The following is a 26516-nucleotide window of genomic DNA, read 5'->3' as shown; positions in this document are numbered from 1 at the left end:
TCTATTGAGCGGGGCGGGTCGTGACAGAACCGCTCCGTCATAAGCACAGCGCCACCGACGCTGGTGACGGAGCGGTTCCGTCACCAGCATGCGGCCGCCGTGCGGCCGCCCCGCCCCCTTAGCACTGCGGCGGAATAGCCGCCGCAGTGAAGGGGTTAAAAAGTGCTGTCCTTATCCGCTTGCTCTTTTAGGAAACAAAATAATTCTAATCGCCTATCAGTTTGAAAATAAGGCACTGAGCAGTATTCAGGGTAGTAAGCACAGCACCTTATCACAGACTGAATGGACATTCTTGTTGCAGCATTACAAATGTCTATTTTTCATTTTTTTCCTCATCGTTATAAGGAAAGGGTTATTCAAAACTGAACTGCAGGCAAAGGCCCACTTTAACTACTTAAATTTACCTTTGTAGAAAAGAAAGTCTGGTCATATCTATGCCAAACAAATGGGTGCCCAGAACACAGCATATATGTTTCATCAAAGAAACATACAAGCACTCAAGGTGACAAAAGGCTTGTGCCACAGGGCACAGAAAACCTCGGCTAGGTGGTTCTGGTTCAAATGAATGTCAGTGCGTTCATGAGTGCATCCTCAGAAATGTAATCTGCCTTGTTTTTTGCACTGCAAAGATAAATATCTCATGAATAAATCAACCTACTGTGGCCACCTGAAATGTAATCTCCAATAGAGACAGACTGTGATAAGAAGTGGGTTGCTTTGCCTTTGATCAAAGGATAGCAGGAATTGTGATCACATTTATTAAACGCTAAAACCACAATGGGGCAAACAGGTTCTTTGCAGCTCTTATACACATAAATGCCAGTGGACTGCCAAGGTGTGAAAGGCATGGCCAACAGCCTTTGAACATTCCAGGTACATGTGCTTAAGTTACAACTGCACCCAGCCATCCGGACCATGGCTTCCTAAGCCAGTCACATGTTTGCCCACCTTTTAGGCATTATAAGCATTGCTGACAGAGCTGTACCCCACAGATGTGCACACTGTTTATTATGCAGCAACGAATTTAAACTGAACATGTCCTTCAAGACGGTTGCAGTATCTGCAGCAAGTGTGTGTGCTTCTTAGTAACTTGGGCAGGAGACACTTGACGCTTACCTTCTTGCCAGCTATGTAACCTCCAGCTGCCCCAAAGCTTTTGGTGAATGTGCCCATCAGTACATCAACATCTGAAGGGTTCATCGCAAAGTACTCCACCACTCCGCGGCCCGTTGGCCCCACGGCACCGATGCTGTGAGCTTCGTCCAGGTAGAGGTAGGCTTTGTACTTCTTCTTCAAGGCCACGATCTCGGGCAGGCGCACGATGGAGCCCTCCATGCTAGGAAGCAAGGACAACTGGCAATTAATAAAGACCAACCATGTGCTGCAGTCACTGCCTCCCGCTCCCACCTCCCCGCCACTTAAATATTTATCATCAAAAGCATTCCCCACCTGAACAAAAGCAGCTCCCAATGTGGAATAAATTAAACATGCCTTTTGTAGACGCAGACTACCAGAGATCAAACCAAATTCTTACAGCTCTGCTAGATCAAAGTGAAATCCCTAATCTGAAAATTATGAACTCCTTGGCTGCGTCGTGAAGGTTAAACATAGGGCCAAAATCAAAAGGCCTGCAGCTGTACCCAAACACGTTCATGAAGGAATTTCAGAGAAAAGCAAGCACTGCAATAACTGTTTATCTGACATATTAGCGAAGACAAACCTCTTAATTTGAAAACTTATTTTGCCAACAACATACTGCTATTGGTCTGCGTGTAGAGCTCCGACACGAACTTTTTCAAAAAGCCAGAAGACCAACTCTCACCCCTCTGCTTGCCCCTTAATCTAGCACGTTCATAATTTAATCTTATGTTCACATCTCCTCCCTAGAACACAGACCTATTTAAGTTTGCATATAACTGTCGGTCGCTCTGCTTGTTTATTGCTGCCGACGGCGAAAGCTGCTCAGAAGGACTCACCAGTTGCATGTTCCTACTGATGCTTGAGGGATCGCCTCTGCATGTGTTGTATTGGTGATTTTACAGAACACGAACTTGGCTGTGGAACGGCGCAACACAATCAATGTGCGTTAGTGGGGAAGGTGCAGAAAACAATTTACTATTGTGTACAACAGTATTCACGTAATAGATTATTTTTTTGTACGTGACAGACACATTGCAGACATAAATTGAGGAACTGCTCCATTAAGTGGTGTGTCCAAAATCACGCACTTTTTAGTCACTAGTCTATACATTGAAACCTCTTGTTCTTCAAAGGTTATACATTCTCAGCAACTTCCGTCACATTGTGGCACAAGTGTGCTAAAAGACCAACACAATGACGTTCATTTAACTTGTGGAAGGGTTGGCTCGGCTGTTGCGAACAGAGCAGGACCAGGACTTGTTTATGGTTGCACCAGGTGCATAGGCAAAAAAACGATGCACAGGAATGTGGCCCGAGGAGATTACCAGTGCCTGATATTTTCGCCAACATCCACCCAAACACAGTTTCTGTTTTAATTAAACAAATTGTACCAGAGTGTCGATCACACAACTCACTATTTACGGGGCCATATGTAAAGTTTAGAGTAGGCCGCAGCAGTTGTAATCTATATAAACTCATTTAAAACACGATTTCAAACGATACACTTTATTGCTTTAGAATTTAAAAAAAAGACCCCTTTCGTGCCATCGGCTGCTGCCGTGCTCATCTGGAGACACAGCCATTATCACTGTTCTACCCTCTTATTGTTATGCCCGCACTTGAGATTTACTCCTCCAGTGTTCCTCTGTTAAATATTTTTTTTTACAAACTTAGTGCACCTCTTTCTTGTTCGTCATCCACCAATGTACGCCAGCTTTATCTCACACTACATAGGCTTTTCCTGTATGTAAGGTAATTCTTTTTGCACACGGTCACCTCTACGCACCTTGTCCCTTGTAAGTCATAATCCATCTTGTCAATAATATTTGCACTTGCTTTTCACCCCTCTCCATTAACTTATAAGTGATCATCTAATCCCTACCTCAGTGGGTTTGCCCATCTGAAAAACCAAAGTCTAAATGGTACCCACATAAAGGAAAGGATAGGCGTGGGGTCCGGGTGAGCATCAAATTCACTGTATTATCTGGTCTCTCAGCCGGCCACTAAACTCTAGGTCTTCGAGAACTGATGCTTGCAATGTCTACGGAGGCATTGTAGCCACCACCCGGACCCATCTAAAATGTCACTGTCAAGTTGAATATTCAGAGGGCATCAAATTCTGGATCTAAAGTATCTTTCAGGAACTGCTTCCTGACATTGAGGTAATCAAGTCTAGCACACGCCTTGCACAAAAGGAATAAAGAGTATTCCTGAAGGTTTCTATTCCCCCGCTACCATGCCTCCTTCAAATCATGTTCAATGTATACCTAGTTTAAATACTTCATTCATACAGACATTTTTCTTGCATTAGTTTGCCATAAGCGGGGGCACACAAATAAAATCTCTTCCGCACAACAGAAGTAGTATAGTAGTAGGTTTCGATCACGTTCCCCACCAGTGCACAACGACTACAAGGTATTAATGTGGACTGGTCATAAACCCATGCTAGAGGCACCCTTCTATCATACAGGACTATCAAAGCCTATCCACCTGCTCTGATGAAACTTCTCTCGTCCTATATATAGGGTGCAGATGACTCAAGATCAGTATACAGAAATGTAGGATAAGCAATGTATGAACATATGGATGTATGAGGTATTTGTATAGCGCAAACATAGCCGAGGGCTCTACAGTCAAAGGTAAAGATTCAGTCAACAAGAGAAGGGTTCGGAGAATGGAAGTGGACCATTAATTTGTCGTGATTACAGATCATTAATGACAATTAAAAAACATGTCGGACTAAATGCAATCTGACGTAATGCCGTAGAAATTTAGAGATAAGGTCAAATCTATGGAAATGCCTGTTCCTGATCCAATACAAAGTAGATGATGTAACCACTCGAACTCACTCTGAATGGTTTGTCTGAGTAAATAAACGTTTTCCGAGTGCATGGTCACCTCGTCCATTCGTAAACTGAGCTAACTGCGTGAGTAGGCTGAACTTGCATTTGTGGTCCGGGCCCTAAGTATCTTTTAGCAGGCCTTTCACTCTATGGGGAAGGTGCCTGCCGGGGCAAGGAGTCTGAAGAAGAGCACACAGACAAAAGGTCTAGGATGAATGCTAATATAGTTGTGCAACAGTGCGAAACATAGCACCTGGGATTTAAGTCGTTTAAACACTTACTTACAGAAGCAAAGATATATTAACAGCAATAAAAATAAATTAAAAAAAATCAGTAATAAAATGCATAGGATTTTTCCCATGGGCTTCAGCCCAAGTCTTCAGCCTCCGGCACAGAAGTGTCTGCAATCAGCTGTCGCGAGAATTATAGAATAGGAGATGGAACTAGTAGTGACCAGTCCTACAGTTCTGGACATTGTGACTGGCTCGTCAGTGGCCAGACTAACCCTGATGACGTACGTGGGACTGCATGGAAACTAACATGACCATGACACATGTTCGCTCGTTTCCAGATAACGTTAAGACTCTCTTAATGGGGACAGGGACCTTAACTTATGCATGGAACATTATTACCGCATGCACTCTAATTAAGCAGTAAAAATGCCATCATTTGGTTTGGGGGCGCCCGTCACACTCCTGGGATCCTGTGCCCGGGTACTTGCTGCTAGGAGAGCTATGCTTCAGTGGTGCAACGAAGCCTGAGGGGTCCCCCTCCGGAGCCCTCAGGCCAGGGTACTGTGCTGAGGGGGGTGGGGGCCTGGAGCTCCGAGGCCCCTACTGGTGAAGCAGGAAAAGACGATGGGTTCATCATAAGTGAATTCAGAAGGCATGCATATCTGGATGCTACCAGTAGGGTAGCTTGGCTGGAATAAGCCCTGGTGCAAGGAAGGAAAAAATCCCCTTTGGCTGCTGATGAGGTAGTAAAAAGGACAGCAATTATCAGGTTCAATGGATGCCGGTGCACTGCACCCGCTGCACCAATGGTAACTTCGCCCCTGCATGCTGCGGATACGCACTCTACGCCCTGCCCGCCTCGGCGCTGCAGACCAGCTCCTGTGAGGTAGAACAGCTGGGGGCTGCGGGACAAAGCAGAATGTGGGGGTCAGCACCGTGCACATACGATCAAAGCCCGTGAACCTTAGCACGGCTTTGAGTGAAACGTTCAGTTTATTTACAAGTGGCGCGGCATTGAAAGCAGCCAGGGAGGCGTCCAGCCCGCCTCGGATCAGTGGGGGCAGCTCTGACTGACAGCGGTTTAGATAAGGATGGAGGGGTCTGGCAGCAGCTGCTACGAGTTGGGCACCGCATGGTCTACACAGGGCGACAAGCAGGCCAGCACATCAAAGAAGTAGGGGCTGCGCGCTGACGTACGGCTACGTAGGAGCTCGCGCTCTCCGTCGCGTAAGGTCACAGGATAGAGCCAGCTACAGGATATTCTCGTGTTGCACCTCCTGCTTCCAGGGAAGCAGCAATCCTGGTTTATCGGTTATGTTATACCATTAAATACTGGTTAGCAACACGCCAAATAAAATATGGGTTCGACAAGGAGGGAAACATTTATATTACGGATTTTAATTTCTAAGATACTGCAGGGATTTAACCTACAAAGAGTAACTAAGCGCTGTCGGGTAGAGAAAATTGGACACCGAGGACATCTGGAAGATATCTTTATCAGTCCCCAAGCAGTGCTCAATCTGGTACTTTATCCAGATTTCAAATGCCCGAGATGGAAACAGTTCTCCCCTATCACACAAGCTCGATTTAGGGAATATGGATTTGACCTTGTGGGGTTGCTATGTGTTGACTTGAATTGTGCAGTATAATTAAGGCTCCTAGTTTTCAGTTTTTAGGTCTGCGCTTCTTTGGCGACACATTTAGTAAACGGGGTTTTGAAAGTGCTACCCCATGCTTTTGATGGCCTAGTGCACATGCACACCCGCAAGCTTTCACCATCTGAGGCGCCATCTGGACCGCGATCAGTTTCACTTTCATGTTCAACTTTCGCAAGCGAGCGTGCACCCTCCTGTTCGCGGCCGCACGTCTTGTTTTATTTCCTTTTTGCGCGCGCACCCACACAACTCCCGCTTCTCCCCCAACCCCACCACATATCGCGGCCGCACGTGGCCAATGCTGGTTTGTTTGCTTGTTTACTGCTCGTCTTGGGGTCCGTGATGTCTTTCCTACAGGTACATTTAAATGGAGCAGCAGAAAAAAACCTGTCTAATTTCAATGATACCAGCATGCTTTGAACCCCAAAACAAGCATAGAGAAACACAAATTCGCGCTGAGCCATATACAAAGTAGCACCAACATTACGACTTTGCATCAGACGCTCTTTCCCATTTCAAAGCCTACGCCCCCCTCCCCTGTGTGTGTGTGGGGGGGTTCGGACACGGGGTGAAGCAGAACACATTTGGGCACATTTGGGCACACTCCAGAATAAAGGCTTGTAATTAATTATTCGCTTCAAGGACATGGGCCGTACATCATCATTGAGAAAGTCGAGGTACTCCTGCTGAGCTCTTGGTCGTCAAAGCCCACCACATCCTTTGTCAAACACGACAAAAACAGCCACTCCTTGCAAACCGTTCCCAAATGCTGAAGGTGAACGTGAGGACGTAACCACGCTCTAATGTGACTGGTGGGTTGCACGTGCTTATGAGGTCAACAGGGCTTCAACACTGCTAATTGGCCGTTTTGCGCCTGAATCACACAGCCTTTTCGTTCCTTGCTTTTTCTCTATCGTCGTTTTGCATTTTGGGACTTATATTTTCTATGTTGCTACTCCAGGGGCACACTCTGCATTTCAATACTTCGGTGTGTGAGCTCACATATTAGAACTAGTCACACTCTGTGGTTGATTTTTTCCCCCAGTTGAAACAGTTCTTACTTTTGAGTATCCACCCATAGCTAAAGTATCATCTTAGCACGTAAGTATTACTTGGCTGCTCAGTGTCCATAGGAACTAGGATATATCCTCCTACCCCCCATTATCCAAGCCTTTTTTCCATTAAACATTGATTTGAATTCTGGGTATTGGAGTTTCAGATACGCCCCTTTGACTTCCTACAAGATAAGTGTTCTTGGCTTATAAGCCTGTACTAGCTGCATGCGTCACACTAATATAGAATCACATGGAAGCCATTAGAGAAATGGACGATACATAATTGTAACTGCATTAAGGGACCATTATGTAACGGAAAGAAAGGGCTGCTGATAAAATAAACCACATGGCTGAGGGCAAATTAGATTGTAAATTTCACAGGAACCCGAGCAAGCGTCATTTGACTATAGTAGACCCGATACTAGTTATAGGTTTAAAAAAAAATACATATTTCTTTTGATGCAGTTTTCAATAAAACAAGACATATTTCTTGACAAGATGGAAACACTGAACCATGCTGTTCAGTTGTCAGCAATTAAAGAACATGTTTAGTTATGTTACTCAGAAGGGGTTGCTACATACAAAATGCTCTGGTATAGTAAGACAATGTGATTTTACCTATGCACTGTAGCATTACATGTCTACATTTATTAGGATTGTTTTAACTGGACAGCTGTCTGCAGCAAATATTGTTGACAATGGTATAAAATATGTATTGAGTGCACATTGGCTCCATCCTAAGGAGTGTACCCTCTCAACCCATGTTATTGGCTGCTTGATATACCATTCCACCTTCCAGGATCTGATTCTATTGCATGGAGGGCTATTTTAGATCTAAAATCAGCATGTTGTTTGACAAATCAAAATCTGTACCTGCTACAGACATTCCAAACAGAAAAACAATAATTTTCTCTGCTTTCTTCCCAGCATTGGCAAAGTCAGTAGCAAAGGCTTTAATGTGATAACCAGCATTTGTGCATACAATGCATGTAAGCGTTATTTGGAAATGCCTATGTATATATGCATTGGCAAAATAAAGCCAGACATTTTGGTTATGCTAATGCTTATTTTCACTAGTATGGTAAAAAATATATTTATCATGTTTTATTGGGCTACATTCATTTTCACTGGCACAGCATGCAACGCCAGTGATGATAATGTGGGTGTTTTTTCTCTAGATATATATTTTTCACGCTCCAAATAACATTGAGAGAAAATTAATGATTTTTATGATGAATTCTATATGTAGATAATGAAATAATATGTATGGAGTAGAAACAAGTTTAATACAGGGTATAGACGTATGTTTATTTACATCTTTTGGTTACGTCACATTTTAGTGAAACTGCCATTTTAGATAAAAAATGGATACTGTTTTTCTGTCTGTGTCTTTGCTACTCCATTCACTCCTCCCACCTGGTACCCCAGAGTGTCATCTCTCACCACAGGCTCTACAAAAGCAAAGAAAACTAATGCAATGTGTATTTGATTAATAACAATGCACAGGTTTAGTAAGATGAAGCTTCTAGTGGAAGATGGCAACATTCTTGTTTTTTTCCGCTAAGTTTCTGTAGTAGAGTTCATTTTCAGACATTCACACTAGCCTTTGTTATATTTTGTAATTTGTGTTCAAAACATCTTCGGAATTCCACTAGTTGCACTGCACCTACTCGACACCTGAGCGATGACATAGATTTAATATAGCGTATTCTTGGATTTCAGCCAGCAACGTCTTGTGATTGTCCTACACTGAGGCTTATCCTTGTTACCATTCACCCCGAGCCAAAAAAGTAGAGATGCTGGGGGGATTGAAAATGTGTCGTGTACTTTGGGACACAACCACCGAAAAGAAGGTAATAACAGTCCTAGGGTGGACAAATGTTCTGTTATAGGTTCAGATGAAGTGAATAGGAGCTCACCAGTTGTTATACCTGCCGTGCCCCATGATACGAACGAGGGATCTTCCCTATTTACACTCGTCTCATGGAACATTGCGGGGGTGCGTGTAAAATTGAATGACCCCGACTGGAACGCATACATAAATACTTTTGACATCTGTGTGTTGCAAGAAACATGGGCCACAGTACAACTGCACAGGGTTGGCTATAAAACCTACCAAATAGAGGCTGTCCCTTCCCAGAGAGGTCGTGCATCTGGAGGCCTCCTAGTATGGGTCAATGTTTCCCTTAAATTAGTTATTAAAATGATCAACACCGACTCCCCAGACATTCTTTGTCTAGAAATAACGACAGTGGATAATAGGGCGTTTTATTTATTCAATGTTTACAACAGCCCCCAATCTTCCTACAAGGAATCCATGTGTATAGGGAAGTTGGAGTCGCTTATGGATTCACTAAAAACAGAGTCAGGTGTTATTCTATGTGGAGACTTGAACTGTAACTTTGAACCAATCTCAGGGATAGCCATATTGTTTGAGGAGGAGGACAACGCCAATGCAATACCTGCCCTGAATGAGAATTGTATGGTGGCCGGTACAGCATTGGCCTTACAAATCACACGGTTCTTGACCTCACATGGTCTGAGAGCATGTAATGGCCGTATGCCTTCAGATAGCCCGAAAGCCCCCACATTTAAGATAGGTAATTATGGGAGTAAATTGGACTACGTTATCGCCTCCTTTGATCTCTGGCCCTTTACAGTAGACCTAAAGGTCAAAGAGAGATACGAAAGCGACCATTACCCCTTAGAAATGAGTTTTCTACTAAGCATGGCTACGGGGCTTGACAACATGGAGGGAGGTCATAGTATAGCAACCTCGACCACAACTGATAATATTGTTCTTAGTAACAATCGTAGGGCGGTCAAATGGGCATTTGTGCTAGAAAAAGAGGATTTATTGGCCAATATTTACTGCATTTTTGCAGATACCCTGGGCCCATGTTGCCCCCTTAGCTGCAACCCTAAGGAATTTATCGATTTACAGAAGTCCCTTTTCAGCCATTTATTAGAAATTCTTACTAAAAAACCTAAAAGAGGTGCAGGTAGGACTAGTGCAAAATCTGTAGGCAAACCTTGGTATAACAAGGAATGCCGCCTTGCCAAAACTGCACTGATTAACGCTGTTAAAGGGGAAAGTCCGTTAGCAGTTAGAGAGAAAAGAAAGGCTTATAACAAAATAATACTAAGAGCTAGATCCTCATGGGATGAGGAATTGTGGCTCAATATGTTAACAGCCGCTAAAAACAAGGACCAGAAACAATTCTGGGAATTGGCAGCTAAGGAAAATAAACGAGAAAAAGGTTCCAGGGAGGTCTACTTAGATGAAGACACTTGGGTCAAGCACTTTTCACTATTGTATGCAGCCAAAACCCCGACCGAGGCAGCAAATGATGTACCCCCGCTCATAATACCAGCCAACACTCACCAGGTAGTGTTTACTCTACAAGAAACAGAGGCAGCAATTATTTCAATAAAGAAAGGAAAGGCGCCAGGGCTCGATAGAATCCCTGGTGACCTGTATTTGTATAATATTGATGTCTGGGCACCCTATTTAAATCATCTATTTAACATAGTTGCGGCTAGTGAGCACATTCCGGATACTTGGAATGGCGCAGAAATCATCACCATTTTTAAAAAAGGGGATCGTGGTGATCCAGCAAATTACCGCCCCATTAGCCTTTTAGATATCACGCAGAAAATATATGCTAGGCATATTCTAAATAGAATAAATTCATGGTTGGAGGAGGAGTCAATTTTATCTAAATACCAGGCGGGATTCAGAAGCAAAACAAGTACTATTGATCAAGTATTCAGGTTATGCTGCTTGTATTGGAAGTATCGATTTACAAAAGGGGGTGGTGATGAACAGAGTGTCTGAATTGAGCAGACCACTCTTACCCAGTCCAAAGATCAGGGTTTGATCCATCACCGTTATTTATCTCACTGCCCCATCCCAGCTCAGAACCTGGCTATATGCAAATCAGTCTGTCCCTGGCCCAGTGCATCATGGGAACAGGGCAGACTAAACTACCAAGCCAATTCTTTACCAGAAAGGAGACAAGCTACCGGGGACCGGTTTCTGGCATTTCAGCCTCTTCGGCCCGGCTTGCTTGAATCCTGATGGAGCAGTGAGAAAGGGACTCATGTCTGAGTATACCCTGCCACACCTATAGTGGCCAAAATCGATTTACAAACGGGGGTGGTGATGAACAGAGTGTCTGAATTGAGCAGACCACTCTTACCCAGTCCAAAGATCAGGGTGAGAGCTTTCTGTTTAATTCAGAGACTCTGTTCATCACCACCCCTTTTTGTAAATATTTTTGTCCACCCTAAGTGTGGAAGGGTATTCTCAGATGTGAGACCCTTGCTCATTGCACCATCAGGATTCAAGCAAACCGGGCCGAAGACGGCTGTAATGCCAGAAACCGGTCCCCGGGAGCTTGTTTCCTTCCCAGTGTAAGAATTGGCTTCTGTAGTTTGGTTTGTCCTGTTCCCATCATGCACTGGGACAGGAACAGACTAATTTGCATACAGCCAGGTTCTGAAACTGGGATGGTGCAGTGAGCTAAAAAACGGTGTTGGATCTAGCCCTGATCTTTTGACTGGGTGAGAGCTTTCTGTTTAATTCAGAGACTCTGTCCATCACCACCCCCTTTTTGTAAATATTTTTGTCCACCCTAAGTGTGGAAGGGTATTCTCAGATGTGAGACCCTTGCTCATTGCACCATCAGGATTCAAGCAAACCGGGCCGAAGACGGCTGTAATGCCAGAAACCGGTCCCCGGGAGCTTGTTTCCTTCCCAGTGTAAGAATTGGCTTCTGTAGTTTGGTTTGTCCTGTTCCCATCATGCACTGGGACAGGAACAGACTAATTTGCATACAGCCAGGTTCTGAAACTGGGATGGTGCAGTGAGCTAAAAAACGGTGTTGGATCTAGCCCTGATCTTTTGACTGGGTGAGAGCTTTCTGTTTAATTCAGAGACTCTGTCCATCACCACCCCTTTTTGTAAATATTTTTGTCCACCCTAAGTGTGGAAGGGTATTCTCAGATGTGAGACCCTTGCTCATTGCACCATCAGGATTCAAGCAAACCGGGCCGAAGACGGCTGTAATGCCAGAAACCGGTCCCCGGGAGCTTGTTTCCTTCCCAGTGTAAGAATTGGCTTCTGTAGTTTGGTTTGTCCTGTTCCCATCATGCACTGGGACAGGAACAGACTAATTTGCATACAGCCAGGTTCTGAAACTGGGATGTTGCAGTGAGCTAAAAAACGGTGTTGGATCTAGCCCTGATCTTTTGACTGGGTGAGAGCTTTCTGTTTAATTCAGAGACTCTGTCCATCACCACCCCTTTTTGTAAATATTTTTGTCCACCCTAAGTGTGGAAGGGTATTCTCAGATGTGAGACCCTTGCTCATTGCACCATCAGGATTCAAGCAAACCGGGCCGAAGACGGCTGTAATGCCAGAAACCGGTTCCCCGGGAGCTTGTTTCCTTCCCAGTGTAAGAATTGGCTTCTGTAGTTTGGTTTGTCCTGTTCCCATCATGCACTGGGACAGGAACAGACTAATTTGCATACAGCCAGGTTCTGAAACTGGGATGGTGCAGTGAGCTAAAAAACGGTGTTGGATCTAGCCCTGATCTTTTGACTGGGTGAGAGCTTTCTGTTTAATTCAGAGACTCTGTCCATCACCACCCCTTTTTGTAAATATTTTTGTCCACCCTAAGTGTGGAAGGGTATTCTCAGATGTGAGACCCTTGCTCATTGCACCATCAGGATTCAAGCAAACCGGGCCGAAGACGGCTGTAATACCAGAAACCGGTCCCCGGGAGCTTGTTTCCTTCCCAGTGTAAGAATTGGCTTCTGTAGTTTGGTTTGTCCTGTTCCCATCATGCACTGGGACAGGAACAGACTAATTTGCATACAGCCAGGTTCTGAAACTGGGATGGTGCAGTGAGCTAAAAAACGGTGTTGGATCTAGCCCTGATCTTTTGACTGGGTGAGAGCTTTCTGTTTAATTCAGAGACTCTGTCCATCACCACCCCTTTTTGTAAATATTTTTGTCCACCCTAAGTGTGGAAGGGTATTCTCAGATGTGAGACCCTTGCTCATTGCACCATCAGGATTCAAGCAAACCGGGCCGAAGACGGCTGTAATGCCAGAAACCGGTCCCCGGGAGCTTGTTTCCTTCCCAGTGTAAGAATTGGCTTCTGTAGTTTGGTTTGTCCTGTTCCCATCATGCACTGGGACAGGAACAGACTAATTTGCATACAGCCAGGTTCTGAAACTGGGATGGTGCAGTGAGCTAAAAAACGGTGTTGGATCTAGCCCTGATCTTTTGACTGGGTGAGAGCTTTCTGTTTAATTCAGAGACTCTGTCCATCACCACCCCTTTTTGTAAATATTTTTGTCCACCCTAAGTGTGGAAGGGTATTCTCAGATGTGAGACCCTTGCTCATTGCACCATCAGGATTCAAGCAAACCGGGCCGAAGACGGCTGTAATGCCAGAAACCGGTCCCCGGGAGCTTGTTTCCTTCCCAGTGTAAGAATTGGCTTCTGTAGTTTGGTTTGTCCTGTTCCCATCATGCACTGGGACAGGAACAGACTAATTTGCATACAGCCAGGTTCTGAAACTGGGATGGTGCAGTGAGCTAAAAAACGGTGTTGGATCTAGCCCTGATCTTTTGACTGGGTGAGAGCTTTCTGTTTAATTCAGAGACTCTGTCCATCACCACCCCTTTTTGTAAATATTTTTGTCCACCCTAAGTGTGGAAGGGTATTCTCAGATGTGAGACCCTTGCTCATTGCACCATCAGGATTCAAGCAAACCGGGCCGAAGACGGCTGTAATGCCAGAAACCGGTCCCCGGGAGCTTGTTTCCTTCCCAGTGTAAGAATTGGCTTCTGTAGTTTGGTTTGTCCTGTTCCCATCATGCACTGGGACAGGAACAGACTAATTTGCATACAGCCAGGTTCTGAAACTGGGATGGTGCAGTGAGCTAAAAAACGGTGTTGGATCTAGCCCTGATCTTTTGACTGGGTGAGAGCTTTCTGTTTAATTCAGAGACTCTGTCCATCACCACCCCTTTTTGTAAATATTTTTGTCCACCCTAAGTGTGGAAGGTGTAGGAAGGTACATCCTGACTATGGTTGCCCCCAACTTTTTTGCCCTGTGTTTTAGCTGGTTTTGGACATAGTCGACCTGGGACCCTGCCAATCAGGACCCCAGGCCTACTGCTCTCTCTTTAAAATGGATTCCATGTACCCTAGGTGCATCTACCAATTGGTACTGGGCCACCTTATCAGACCCTGTAACTCAGGGCATAGGTGTACCCAGGGCTGCCAGGGGCTGCAGCATGTATTATGCCACCCCTGGCTGGCCTCCTAAATTTGACACAACTGGCTGCCTGACAGCTGGGGCAAAGTCGTGTAATCACCCTTTGCTGTAGGTGTAGTATACCTATACCTAACCCTAAAATGGACACACAGATTCCTATCAGTCACTCCTATGGCAGGCCTTGACAATCCTGAAGGCAGAGTGCTTGGAATCGTGTGAGATGGTGCTCTGGCATGAGCTGAGCCTGTCTGCAGCTTGCGGAATCAAGTCCTAATAGCTGTTCCATGATATCGCATACCATATACTCTTAAGTGCATTATAATCCTCGCGGTTAAATGCTATCTTTGGTATTGCTTTATCAAAACATGTCGAGTAAGGTGTCATACGAATTGGAATACTAACCCCTCGCCAATTCTGGCGACGGGGTTAGCATTCCACCCTTCTAGAGGGACACGACATGTATGTAACTATGAACCCCGGTTAAAGTTAAGCAAAGCCTCAGCTCCACAAAATGGATGCTGCCACCACAGACACGAGTCTGACCCCCTGCAGCTGGGAGTCCTCCCAGTGAGGGGAGCCTGGACAAAGGGTTTCCTGTCAGGGGCGGTGCTAGCACCGTCCCAGACATGGTTTTGTGTATCCTGGGTAGGCAGGGCTTTTCAGGAAGGTGACTGCTGAGTGGCACCCCGGTGCTCACTACGCATAGGCCAGTCAGAACCAGTTCCAGGGGCACACCAGCCCCTGGCCTGGGGAAGTCCGGCAGGGGAGAGGGGTGTAACCACCCCCCTCCTGGTCCCACCCATAGGCAGGACCTAGTCACCGGGTCAGCCCCCTTTTTTAGTATAAAGATAGGAGCGGGCCCCCTGTTCAAATTAGATCATCTTTGGAATCAAGATACCACTTTCTTCGAAAGGACTTCACGATTTCTTCTTCAAGATTCTCCCTTGTGGCTAAGGAGTAGTCACCCTGCATCAAGCGGGCACCATCCTAAAGAACACTGCGGTCTGCTGCAAGTCCTTCATCACGAATCCGACGACCCAGCTCGACGAGACCCGGCTTCCCTGGCACCTCTGACCTCTACTCACCTCTACAGCCAAGCTGAGAACCGTGAGTGCGACGAGACCTCGAGGGACCGACGATCGCCAAGACTGCACGACATCTTTACTGCAAGCCCACCGTGTCCTCCACTGGTGAGTGCTTTGGGGTCCGAGAAGCCCCGACCCTGCGCAGCTCCAGCACCCAAGGTCAGCCTCCCTGCATCTCCACGATCTGCGTGGGGCCCTTCTGCTGTTTGCTGTGCACCGCGTTGTTTGGCTACTAGCCGGCTGGCTTGTGGCCTTCCGAACGACGCCCGACGACAACTCTTCTGCTGGTCTGGTTGCTCCAGGCTGGCCCTTGCTTCCTTTTTCAAGAGAGGCACCCCGGACCCTCCTGGTCCACTCCAGACGCCATTTTAGGTCCACCGCGTGGGCTTGAATTTGCCAAGGCTTTGTTGCCCAATCCTGGGTCCAGCGACGCCGACAGCTTCTATCCTCGTGGGACAGCTCGATCCTCCATCCTGGTCGCCGACAACGCCTCCTGGTCCGTGAGATCTTCGAGCTCCAGCGTCACCCACTCACCTTGTCGAGGTGGCTACCATCCGGTGCCCTCCTGGTGCCCACTGACTACTGGCTAGTAGTCTCGAACTTGGTCCCCTCTGCTTTCAGGTGTCATCTATCTTCGAGATCCAGGCTTGGATCCAACTGAACTTTCTTCACTGGTCACCGGCCAGCATCTTTTCTTCCGGCTCCTGGTCCGTCTACGAGGATTCCCGACGTCTTTTCAGACCTATGCAGCTGCAGCTCCTGGGCTAGGTAACTTCGGCATTTCGGTGCCCCAGCATAGCCTCACTATCCAAGGGTCAGAATCTATCTTCGTTTTCTCCCTACCAGGTCGGGTTCGCCCGAGAACACTAACTTTCTATTTCCTAGCTACCATAGACTTTTGTCCGCATCTCGCGTGAGAGTGCACACACTGCACCCGAGTCCCCTAGGCCTCCTAGTCGTAATCTAACGATTCCCTAGTCAAGTCCTAGCGATTCCAAAAGCTATTAGTACTGTACTTACCTGCTAGGAATTTCGCATTCCACTTTCAGAGTATATGGTTTTCCGTGCCCCTCGGGCATTTGTATATACTGTGCTAACTTAAGTATTTTTGTAAGAGTTTTGGTTTGTGCTTAGTACCCTGTCCTCATAAAGAGTACAGGGCTGTTGTGATCTTTAATAAATAACTGTTTATTTTCATAACACTTGTGTGGTGTCCTTTCACTGGGTGTTCAAGGGATATATGTGTGGTAAACAGCTGGCTTAACACGCCCTCTCGAGTCTTTAGCCTTAGACTGCTCGTATCCATGCTACTAGGATAGCTGGTCTATAAGGTTGACTTACAACCAATCATCAATAAGGGTTGCTGGACTGATACATAGTGGGCACTAGAATAGTGACCACTGCATATCAGGCCACCTTCTCACATTGGTGAGCAGCGGTTGGGATTTGAGCTTGCTGTTGTTTTACCACACATATCCTAAGAATATCTTGTTGAAAGATCACATAAGTACTGTTAGGTACATATAACTAAAGCTTAGAATACTCTGAGTTCTACTGAACCAGCTGTTGTAGCTCCTCAAGGCTTAGCACACCTTGGCTGCAACTCTAGCAAGGGATCAGTAGGTAACACATAGTGTAGGTAGGTGCATCACTTACACCACACTAGAAGCAGTATGTCGGACAAAGGAGGAAACACTGAGTCTCCCCTTGTGTCAGCTGACCCTCCACAGGTCATACCTTCAAAATATGCTGCTCTTAGCTTCCATGAGATGAGACAAGTGTGTAGTCTCAGGAAACTAAAACAGGGGTCTAACCCCACCACTTCCTTTCTGATTGGTCTCTTAGAGGCTTATGATGCCAGTAGGGCTGGTAACCCAGACCCTTCTAATCCAGATGGAAGTTTGCCCTCCTTACAGGGTCCCTTTGATATCCATCCCCTCCATGAGGCAGATGATGCTGAGGAAGAGGATGAGTTGTCAGGGGATGAGGCAGATAAGGGACAGCTAGAGGTCAGTAGACTAAGCAGGTCCAACTTAAGCAGACATGAGCTTGGTACTGGGGGACCCCTGGGCCCACTCTCAGGTCAACTTAACATTGGGAATGGACGAGTTAGGTCTCTATCAAGAGGCTCTAACAGATCCTTTCGAACCAATGGCTCTCTCAACTCTTCTCACAGAGGGATGTCTTCCCCTAAGAGGAGAGTGTATGAAGCTGAAGAAAGGGCAATCAAACTGAGGATTGAAAGGGAAGAACTTGCCCTGGCCAAAGAGAGACTTGCCCTTGCTAGAGAGCAAGAATTATGTGGGCTACAGCCCACTGGTGGCAGCAATAAACCTAGCAATAGGGAAAGGAGTTTTGATACAAAGCACCTGAATAAGATAGTGCCCCCCTTTAAAGAAGGGGATGACATCCACAAATGGATTACTGCTTTGGAGAGAGCCTGCACTGTGCAGGGTGTTCCCCAAAGTCAGTGGGCAGCTATCTTGTGGCTCTCCTTTGATGGTAAAGGTAGAGATAAGCTCCTCACCACAAGGGTGGAGGATGCTAACAATTACCAAGTCTTGAAGAATGTACTGGTTGATGGGTTTGGTTTAACCACTGAACAATACAGGATGCTGTTCAGAGACACCCAGAAAACTCAGTCTCAAGATTGGACTGACTTTGTTGATTGTGCCACTAAGGCTTTTGAAGGCTGGATACTGGGTAGTAAGGTTACTGATTTTAAAGGATTGTACAATCTAATTATGAGGGAGCAAATCTTAAATAATTGTCAGAACCAGTTATTACATCAGCACCTGGTAGACTCTGATCTGACCTCTCCACAGGAATTGGGTAAGAGGGCAGACAAATGGGTCAGAACCAGGGTTAGGCCTAAAAACCAGGGTGGTGACCAGAAAAAGGAATCAACCAAGCCTCAAGAGAAGGGTGGGGATAAATCCACAGAGAAGACTTCCCAAGGGCCCCAAAACTCCAACAAGGGTGGTGGGTCCCAGAACACTCCTTCAGAGCAGAAGAAACCTTATTGCCATACCTGTAAACAGGTGGGCCATTACAAAAGTGATGCCAGTTGCCCTAAAAATGGTAATAAGGGAAACATACCCCCAGGTAATACTCCTAAACCTCCTGTTACCACTAGTGGTAATCCCCCAGGTGGTGGGAGTGCCCCCAAGAATGTGGTGGGCATTACTTTGGGCAATCAGGAGGACTATGGCCTAGCCAGGTTCCCTGACCACACTCTTGTCTGTGAGACTGGCATGGGGTTTGCCAACTTCACTACTGGACCCCACATTTTGGGAAAGTATAGACAAGAAGTTTTAGTGAATGGTCAGAAAGTTGAGGCATTCAGAGACACAGGGGCCAGCCTCACCATGGTGAGTGACCATCTGGTCCCCTCTGCTCAACTGACCCCTGGTTTTACTTATCAGGTGACAGACATTCATGGAGTGAAGAGAAGGCATCCCATGGCAGTAGTCAAGCTCAGCTGGGGTAATGTCACAGGGCCCATGAGAGTGGCAGTGACAGATAACCTACCTGTAGATTGCTTACTGGGGAATGACCTGGAACTCTCAGCATGGGCTGAGGTGGAGCAAGAAACTCACTCCAGAATGATAGGCCTATCCAGACAGGTTAGTGGGGCAGTAATAGCTACAGCCCCAGTCCAAGCACCATTCCTCCCTGAAAAGGTTGGAAGAGCAGTGGTAGCCACTGCCCAGGCTCAGACAGACTTTCCAGAACAGGATAGGAGGGCTGTGACAGTCACAGCCCAAACACAGACTGAGTGCCCTCCTGAAAAGGTTGGCAAGGTTGAAATGGTCTCAGCCTCTACTCAAACAGATAGTGAGGTTGTGAAGCCTGAAACAATGGATCACTCCACTCAAACAGAGAGCATTGAGGAGGAAGAAGAGTCTTCCCCCTCCCAGACACTAGGTGAGAGCCAGCCTCCTCAGGGAACTGACTCTACCCCTGTTGAAGGAACTGCCCCAGAGGTAGTCAGGCCTAGCCTGGCAGAGCCCCTGATGGCAGTGGAACCTTCCCAGGTGGGACCCAGTCTGAAGCAGGTAACCTGCACCTCTCTACCCTGCCTCAGTCAGCCCAGGGCTGTGGAGGTCAGGGAGGCCAGTGGTGGACCCCAAAGGGCCCCCTGTCCAAAAGAACCCCTTAATCAGCAGATTAGGATCACTGAAGCTGGTAAACCTAGCCAAGTGAAAATAGAACAGACTCCTGAGGGATCCCCCTTAAAAGTAGTTAGGGAACTCCCACAGCTGGACACTGTTGGGCACAGCCAAACATGGGGCCTAAAAACCCCAGACCTGACCTGTCCCTCCAGTAAGCCAAACAGAGGGACTCAGCCTCCAGCTTTAGGTAGCCAGAGGCTGACCCTGAGAGCTCAGTGCATCTCAGCTAAAGAAAGAAAGGCACACATGATGGATGGTGATTGGAGGAAGTTGAGCCCAAAGGTAGAGGAGCCTCACTTCAGTACTCCATCCCAGCATCAGCCTTCTTCTTTCCCAAGACACACCAGAGACAGAGATTCCCTATGGTGGAGACCCTCAGATACCCTTAGGGTGAGGGGTTGCCTAGTGGACCATGACACAGGGGGAAACCAAGCCAGAGCTGGTCCTTCCTTATATGGCCACTTAGGTAATAGAGGCTTACCTGGACAAGGATAGCCTTATCTCCTTTCGTTTGGGGGGGGGGGGGGGGGTTGTGTAGGAAGGTACATCCTGACTATGGTTGCCCCCAACTTTTTTGCCCTGTGTTTTAGCTGGTTTTGGACATAGTCGACCTGGGACCCTGCCAATCAGGACCCCAGGCCTACTGCTCTCTCTTTAAAATGGATTCCATGTACCCTAGGTGCATCTACCAATTGGTACTGGGCCACCTTATCAGACCCTGTAACTCAGGGCATAGGTGTACCCAGGGCTGCCAGGGGCTGCAGCATGTATTATGCCACCCCTGGCTGGCCTCCTAAATTTGACACAACTGGCTGCCTGACAGCTGGGGCAAAGTCGTGTAATCACCCTTTGCTGTAGGTGTAGTATACCTATACCTAACCCTAAAATGGACACACAGATTCCTATCAGTCACTCCTATGGCAGGCCTTGACAATCCTGAAGGCAGAGTGCTTGGAATCGTGTGAGATGGTGCTCTGGCATGAGCTGAGCCTGTCTGCAGCTTGCGGAATCAAGTCCTAATAGCTGTTCCATGATATCGCATACCATATACTCTTAAGTGCATTATAATCCTCGCGGTTAAATGCTATCTTTGGTATTGCTTTATCAAAACATGTCGAGTAAGGTGTCATACGAATTGGAATACTAACCCCTCGCCAATTCTGGCGACGGGGTTAGCATTCCACCCTTCTAGAGGGACACGACATGTATGTAACTATGAACCCCGGTTAAAGTTAAGCAAAGCCTCAGCTCCACAAAATGGATGCTGCCACCACAGACACGAGTCTGACCCCCTGCAGCTGGGAGTCCTCCCAGTGAGGGGAGCCTGGACAAAGGGTTTCCTGTCAGGGGCGGTGCTAGCACCGTCCCAGACATGGTTTTGTGTATCCTGGGTAGGCAGGGCTTTTCAGGAAGGTGACTGCTGAGTGGCACCCCGGTGCTCACTACGCATAGGCCAGTCAGAACCAGTTCCAGGGGCACACCAGCCCCTGGCCTGGGGAAGTCCGGCAGGGGAGAGGGGTGTAACCACCCCCCTCCTGGTCCCACCCATAGGCAGGACCTAGTCACCGGGTCAGCCCCCTTTTTTAGTATAAAGATAGGAGCGGGCCCCCTGTTCAAATTAGATCATCTTTGGAATCAAGATACCACTTTCTTCGAAAGGACTTCACGATTTCTTCTTCAAGATTCTCCCTTGTGGCTAAGGAGTAGTCACCCTGCATCAAGCGGGCACCATCCTAAAGAACACTGCGGTCTGCTGCAAGTCCTTCATCACGAATCCGACGACCCAGCTCGACGAGACCCGGCTTCCCTGGCACCTCTGACCTCTACTCACCTCTACAGCCAAGCTGAGAACCGTGAGTGCGACGAGACCTCGAGGGACCGACGATCGCCAAGACTGCACGACATCTTTACTGCAAGCCCACCGTGTCCTCCACTGGTGAGTGCTTTGGGGTCCGAGAAGCCCCGACCCTGCGCAGCTCCAGCACCCAAGGTCAGCCTCCCTGCATCTCCACGATCTGCGTGGGGCCCTTCTGCTGTTTGCTGTGCACCGCGTTGTTTGGCTACTAGCCGGCTGGCTTGTGGCCTTCCGAACGACGCCCGACGACAACTCTTCTGCTGGTCTGGTTGCTCCAGGCTGGCCCTTGCTTCCTTTTTCAAGAGAGGCACCCCGGACCCTCCTGGTCCACTCCAGACGCCATTTTAGGTCCACCGCGTGGGCTTGAATTTGCCAAGGCTTTGTTGCCCAATCCTGGGTCCAGCGACGCCGACAGCTTCTATCCTCGTGGGACAGCTCGATCCTCCATCCTGGTCGCCGACAACGCCTCCTGGTCCGTGAGATCTTCGAGCTCCAGCGTCACCCACTCACCTTGTCGAGGTGGCTACCATCCGGTGCCCTCCTGGTGCCCACTGACTACTGGCTAGTAGTCTCGAACTTGGTCCCCTCTGCTTTCAGGTGTCATCTATCTTCGAGATCCAGGCTTGGATCCAACTGAACTTTCTTCACTGGTCACCGGCCAGCATCTTTTCTTCCGGCTCCTGGTCCGTCTACGAGGATTCCCGACGTCTTTTCAGACCTATGCAGCTGCAGCCCCTGGGCTAGGTAACTTCGGCATTTCGGTGCCCCAGCATAGCCTCACTATCCAAGGGTCAGAATCTATCTTCGTTTTCTCCCTACCAGGTCGGGTTCGCCCGAGAACACTAACTTTCTATTTCCTAGCTACCATAGACTTTTGTCCGCATCTCGCGTGAGAGTGCACACACTGCACCCGAGTCCCCTAGGCCTCCTAGTCGTAATCTAACGATTCCCTAGTCAAGTCCTAGCGATTCCAAAAGCTATTAGTACTGTACTTACCTGCTAGGAATTTCGCATTCCACTTTCAGAGTATATGGTTTTCCGTGCCCCTCGGGCATTTGTATATACTGTGCTAACTTAAGTATTTTTGTAAGAGTTTTGGTTTGTGCTTAGTACCCTGTCCTCATAAAGAGTACAGGGCTGTTGTGATCTTTAATAAATAACTGTTTATTTTCATAACACTTGTGTGGTGTCCTTTCACTGGGTGTTCAAGGGATATATGTGTGGTAAACAGCTGGCTTAACACGCCCTCTCGAGTCTTTAGCCTTAGACTGCTCGTATCCATGCTACTAGGATAGCTGGTCTATAAGGTTGACTTACAACCAATCATCAATAAGGGTTGCTGGACTGATACATAGTGGGCACTAGAATAGTGACCACTGCATATCAGGCCACCTTCTCACAGAAGGGTATTCTCAGATGTGAGACCCTTGCTCATTGCACCATCAGGATTCAAGCAAACCGGGCCGAAGACGGCTGTAATGCCAGAAACCGGTCCCCGGGAGCTTGTTTCCTTCCCAGTGTAAGAATTGGCTTCTGTAGTTTGGTTTGTCCTGTTCCCATCATGCACTGGGACAGGAACAGACTAATTTGCATACAGCCAGGTTCTGAAACTGGGATGGTGCAGTGAGCTAAAAAACGGTGTTGGATCTAGCCCTGATCTTTTGACTGGGTGAGAGCTTTCTGTTTAATTCAGAGACTCTGTCCATCACCACCCCTTTTTGTAAATATTTTTGTCCACCCTAAGTGTGGAAGGGTATTCTCAGATGTGAGACCCTTGCTCATTGCACCATCAGGAATCAAGCAAACCGGGCCGAAGACGGCTGTAATGCCAGAAACCGGTCCCCGGGAGCTTGTTTCCTTCCCAGTGTAAGAATTGGCTTCTGTAGTTTGGTTTGTCCTGTTCCCATCATGCACTGGGACAGGAACAGACTAATTTGCATACAGCCAGGTTCTGAAACTGGGATGGTGCAGTGAGCTAAAAAACGGTGTTGGATCTAGCCCTGATCTTTTGACTGGGTGAGAGCTTTCTGTTTAATTCAGAGACTCTGTCCATCACCACCCCTTTTTGTAAATATTTTTGTCCACCCTAAGTGTGGAAGGGTATTCTCAGATGTGAGACCCTTGCTCATTGCACCATCAGGATTCAAGCAAACCGGGCCGAAGACGGCTGTAATGCCAGAAACCGGTCCCCGGGAGCTTGTTTCCTTCCCAGTGTAAGAATTGGCTTCTGTAGTTTGGTTTGTCCTGTTCCCATCATGCACTGGGACAGGAACAGACTAATTTGCATACAGCCAGGTTCTGAAACTGGGATGGTGCAGTGAGCTAAAAAACGGTGTTGGATCTAGCCCTGATCTTTTGACTGGGTGAGAGCTTTCTGTTTAATTCAGAGACTCTGTCCATCACCACCCCTTTTTGTAAATATTTTTGTCCACCCTAAGTGTGGAAGGGTATTCTCAGATGTGAGACCCTTGCTCATTGCACCATCAGGATTCAAGCAAACCGGGCCGAAGACGGCTGTAATGCCAGAAACTGGTCCCCGGGAGCTTGTTTCCTTCCCAGTGTAAGAATTGGCTTCTGTAGTTTGGTTTGTCCTGTTCCCATCATGCACTGGGACAGGAACAGACTAATTTGCATACAGCCAGGTTCTGAAACTGGGATGGTGCAGTGAGCTAAAAAACGGTGTTGGATCTAGCCCTGATCTTTTGACTGGGTGAGAGCTTTCTGTTTAATTCAGAGACTCTGTCCATCACCACCCCTTTTTGTAAATATTTTTGTCCACCCTAAGTGTGGAAGGGTATTCTCAGATGTGAGACCCTTGCTCATTGCACCATCAGGATTCAAGCAAACCGGGCCGAAGACGGCTGTAATGCCAGAAACCGGTCCCCGGGAGCTTGTTTCCTTCCCAGTGTAAGAATTGGCTTCTGTAGTTTGGTTTGTCCTGTTCCCATCATGCACTGGGACAGGAACAGACTAATTTGCATACAGCCAGGTTCTGAAACTGGGATGGTGCAGTGAGCTAAAAAACGGTGTTGGATCTAGCCCTGATCTTTTGACTGGGTGAGAGCTTTCTGTTTAATTCAGAGACTCTGTCCATCACCACCCCTTTTTGTAAATATGTATTGGAAGTATGTCATCATCCGCAAAGGTCACTTGTATGTGACCTTTGTAGACCTACGAGCAGCATTTGATCTCATTCCACAAGATCTACTTTGGGAAACCCTGAATAGGCAAGGGCTGCCTGGCGACTTATTAAAACTTGTAATAGGATTGCATCGGGAGAATTACGCTAAGGTTAGATGGGGCCCAAATGGGGAACTCACAGACCCGATCCCGATAAAAAGGGGAGTGCGACAGGGCTGTGTCCTGGCCCCTACTCTATTCTCCCTTTATGTAAACGATATTGCAACCTACATGGAAAATTGCGATAACGATTCGCCTCGACTGGGAGGGGAACGCGTCGCGTCCCTCCTCTTCGCGGATGATACAATCCTAATATCGCAAACGCCACGTGGCCTACAGATCCTATTAGACAGGTTCCAACAGTATTGTATCCATAAAGGATTAGAAATCAATATAAAAAAAACAAAATATATGGCACTGAACCCGCATAAAACTTTCAAAAAGAACTTAATGTTAAATGGGCAAAGATTAGACTACGAGCACAGTTTTACTTACCTGGGGGTCTTGATGGACTCTGTAATGGGATGGGGCCCACAATTGGAAAAATCTAAATTGGTGTTTAAACAAAACTGCTTCCCAATAACAAAGAGATACAACAAAAGTGTGAACAAAGCAGTTACTCCTGCAATAGAGCTCTTTAGATACAAGGTACAATCCGCCTCCTTGTATGGGGCAGAAATTTGGGGGCCAGTATGTAAAAAAACCTTTGAAGTACTGGAAAACAAATTTGTCAGGGGACTATTAAAAGTTCCAATCAACACCCCCCTGATACCCCTATTCTTAGATCTTAACATTAAACACACAGATCAGCACGCTATATTGAGACCACTGCTGTTGTGGGTCAGATTATGGACAACCCTGGAATTATCTGACTATAGAAATGGGCTGAAGGAAGTATTAGAGCTGGATAGAGATAATAAGATCTTTTGGTTTAAGCATGTAAAAAACTGGCTTACCAAGCTCGGATTATCACACTTTTGGAACGAGCCTGAATCTCTAAACCCAACTTCCAAGAAAATTGTTAAATTAAGCTTTTGGTCATACGTGAATTATGAATCTGTGTATTCAAGAACTCACGGCCCTCTTACTGAAAAATTTCTTTTGGCAAAAAATGAGGGTCTATTCGAACAATTTCTAGATGAAATTCAACCTCCACTGGCTAAATCTTTATATCTAAAATGTAGGTATGGAACGTTGAGGATAAAAGTAACTGAGAAAAGATGGGGGAAGACTGATAAAGAATATTGTACCCTGTGCACCAATAACCAAAGGGAGGACATTTTCCACATACTGTTTTTTTGTCCCAGTTATGACAAAGCTAGGAAAAAGTGGATAGTCCCCTTGTGCCGTAACATCGGCTCTACTTCCCATAGGGAAGCTGGCAGAATCTTAAGCATGGACACCAGTCAAGTAATCGTGTTCGGTATTAGCAAATTTCTATTGTCCACTTATTTTGTTAGAAGGAAATTATCTCTTTCATTTTAAACTAAAGAAAGCTGCTATTCAGACTCCCTGGAATCATGAACAAAGCCAATGCATTGCATTTTTAATTCTGGTTGTTTAAATTCAATTTAATGTCTTTTTAACTTTTCTATTGCTTTTAACATTTTAATATTTATCCGATACTGTGCCAAACTGAAATTTTAAATCATGTGCTTTTATTGATGAAATACTAGCTAACGTGTTAAATTTGATGAAATGTAGAAGTAATGCAGTATTAGGGTGCCCATTATAACGAATGTTATATTGTTGTATATTTTACCATGAACTGTATATTTTATTGTTATCTTTTATGTTGCAATGCAACGAAATAAAGATTGAAATTGAAATTGAATTGAATTGACTTACTGGGACAGGATACTGCATGAACTGGGGGAGGTCATGCTGGTCCAGATCAATGACTCAGTCAAGCACTGCTTGTAGGGAGTGCTACCGACTCAAAACAAGCATTGGCATAGCCAATAGGTCACACCTCTGGGACCTTATAAGTGTTTTGCCAGA

General features: G+C 46.6%; 1 protein-coding gene across 1 annotated transcript in view; it reads right to left on the bottom strand.

Annotated features, from left to right (window-relative positions):
* The window catches only part of SPTLC3 (serine palmitoyltransferase long chain base subunit 3), a 748918-nt gene that overhangs the window by 160122 nt on the left and 562280 nt on the right, over positions 1-26516 (bottom strand). Inside the window, exon 8 of the mRNA XM_086927721.1 lies at positions 1117-1336. Within this exon, the coding sequence (XP_086783847.1) occupies positions 1117-1336 (220 nt within the window). The remainder of the gene's footprint in view (positions 1-1116; positions 1337-26516) is intronic.

This window comes from Lissotriton vulgaris, chromosome 6 (genome assembly GCF_964263255.1).
Source record: "Lissotriton vulgaris chromosome 6, aLisVul1.2, whole genome shotgun sequence".
Classification (NCBI taxonomy): domain Eukaryota; kingdom Metazoa; phylum Chordata; class Amphibia; order Caudata; family Salamandridae; genus Lissotriton; species Lissotriton vulgaris.
This window is presented reverse-complemented; position numbering and strand designations above follow the sequence as displayed.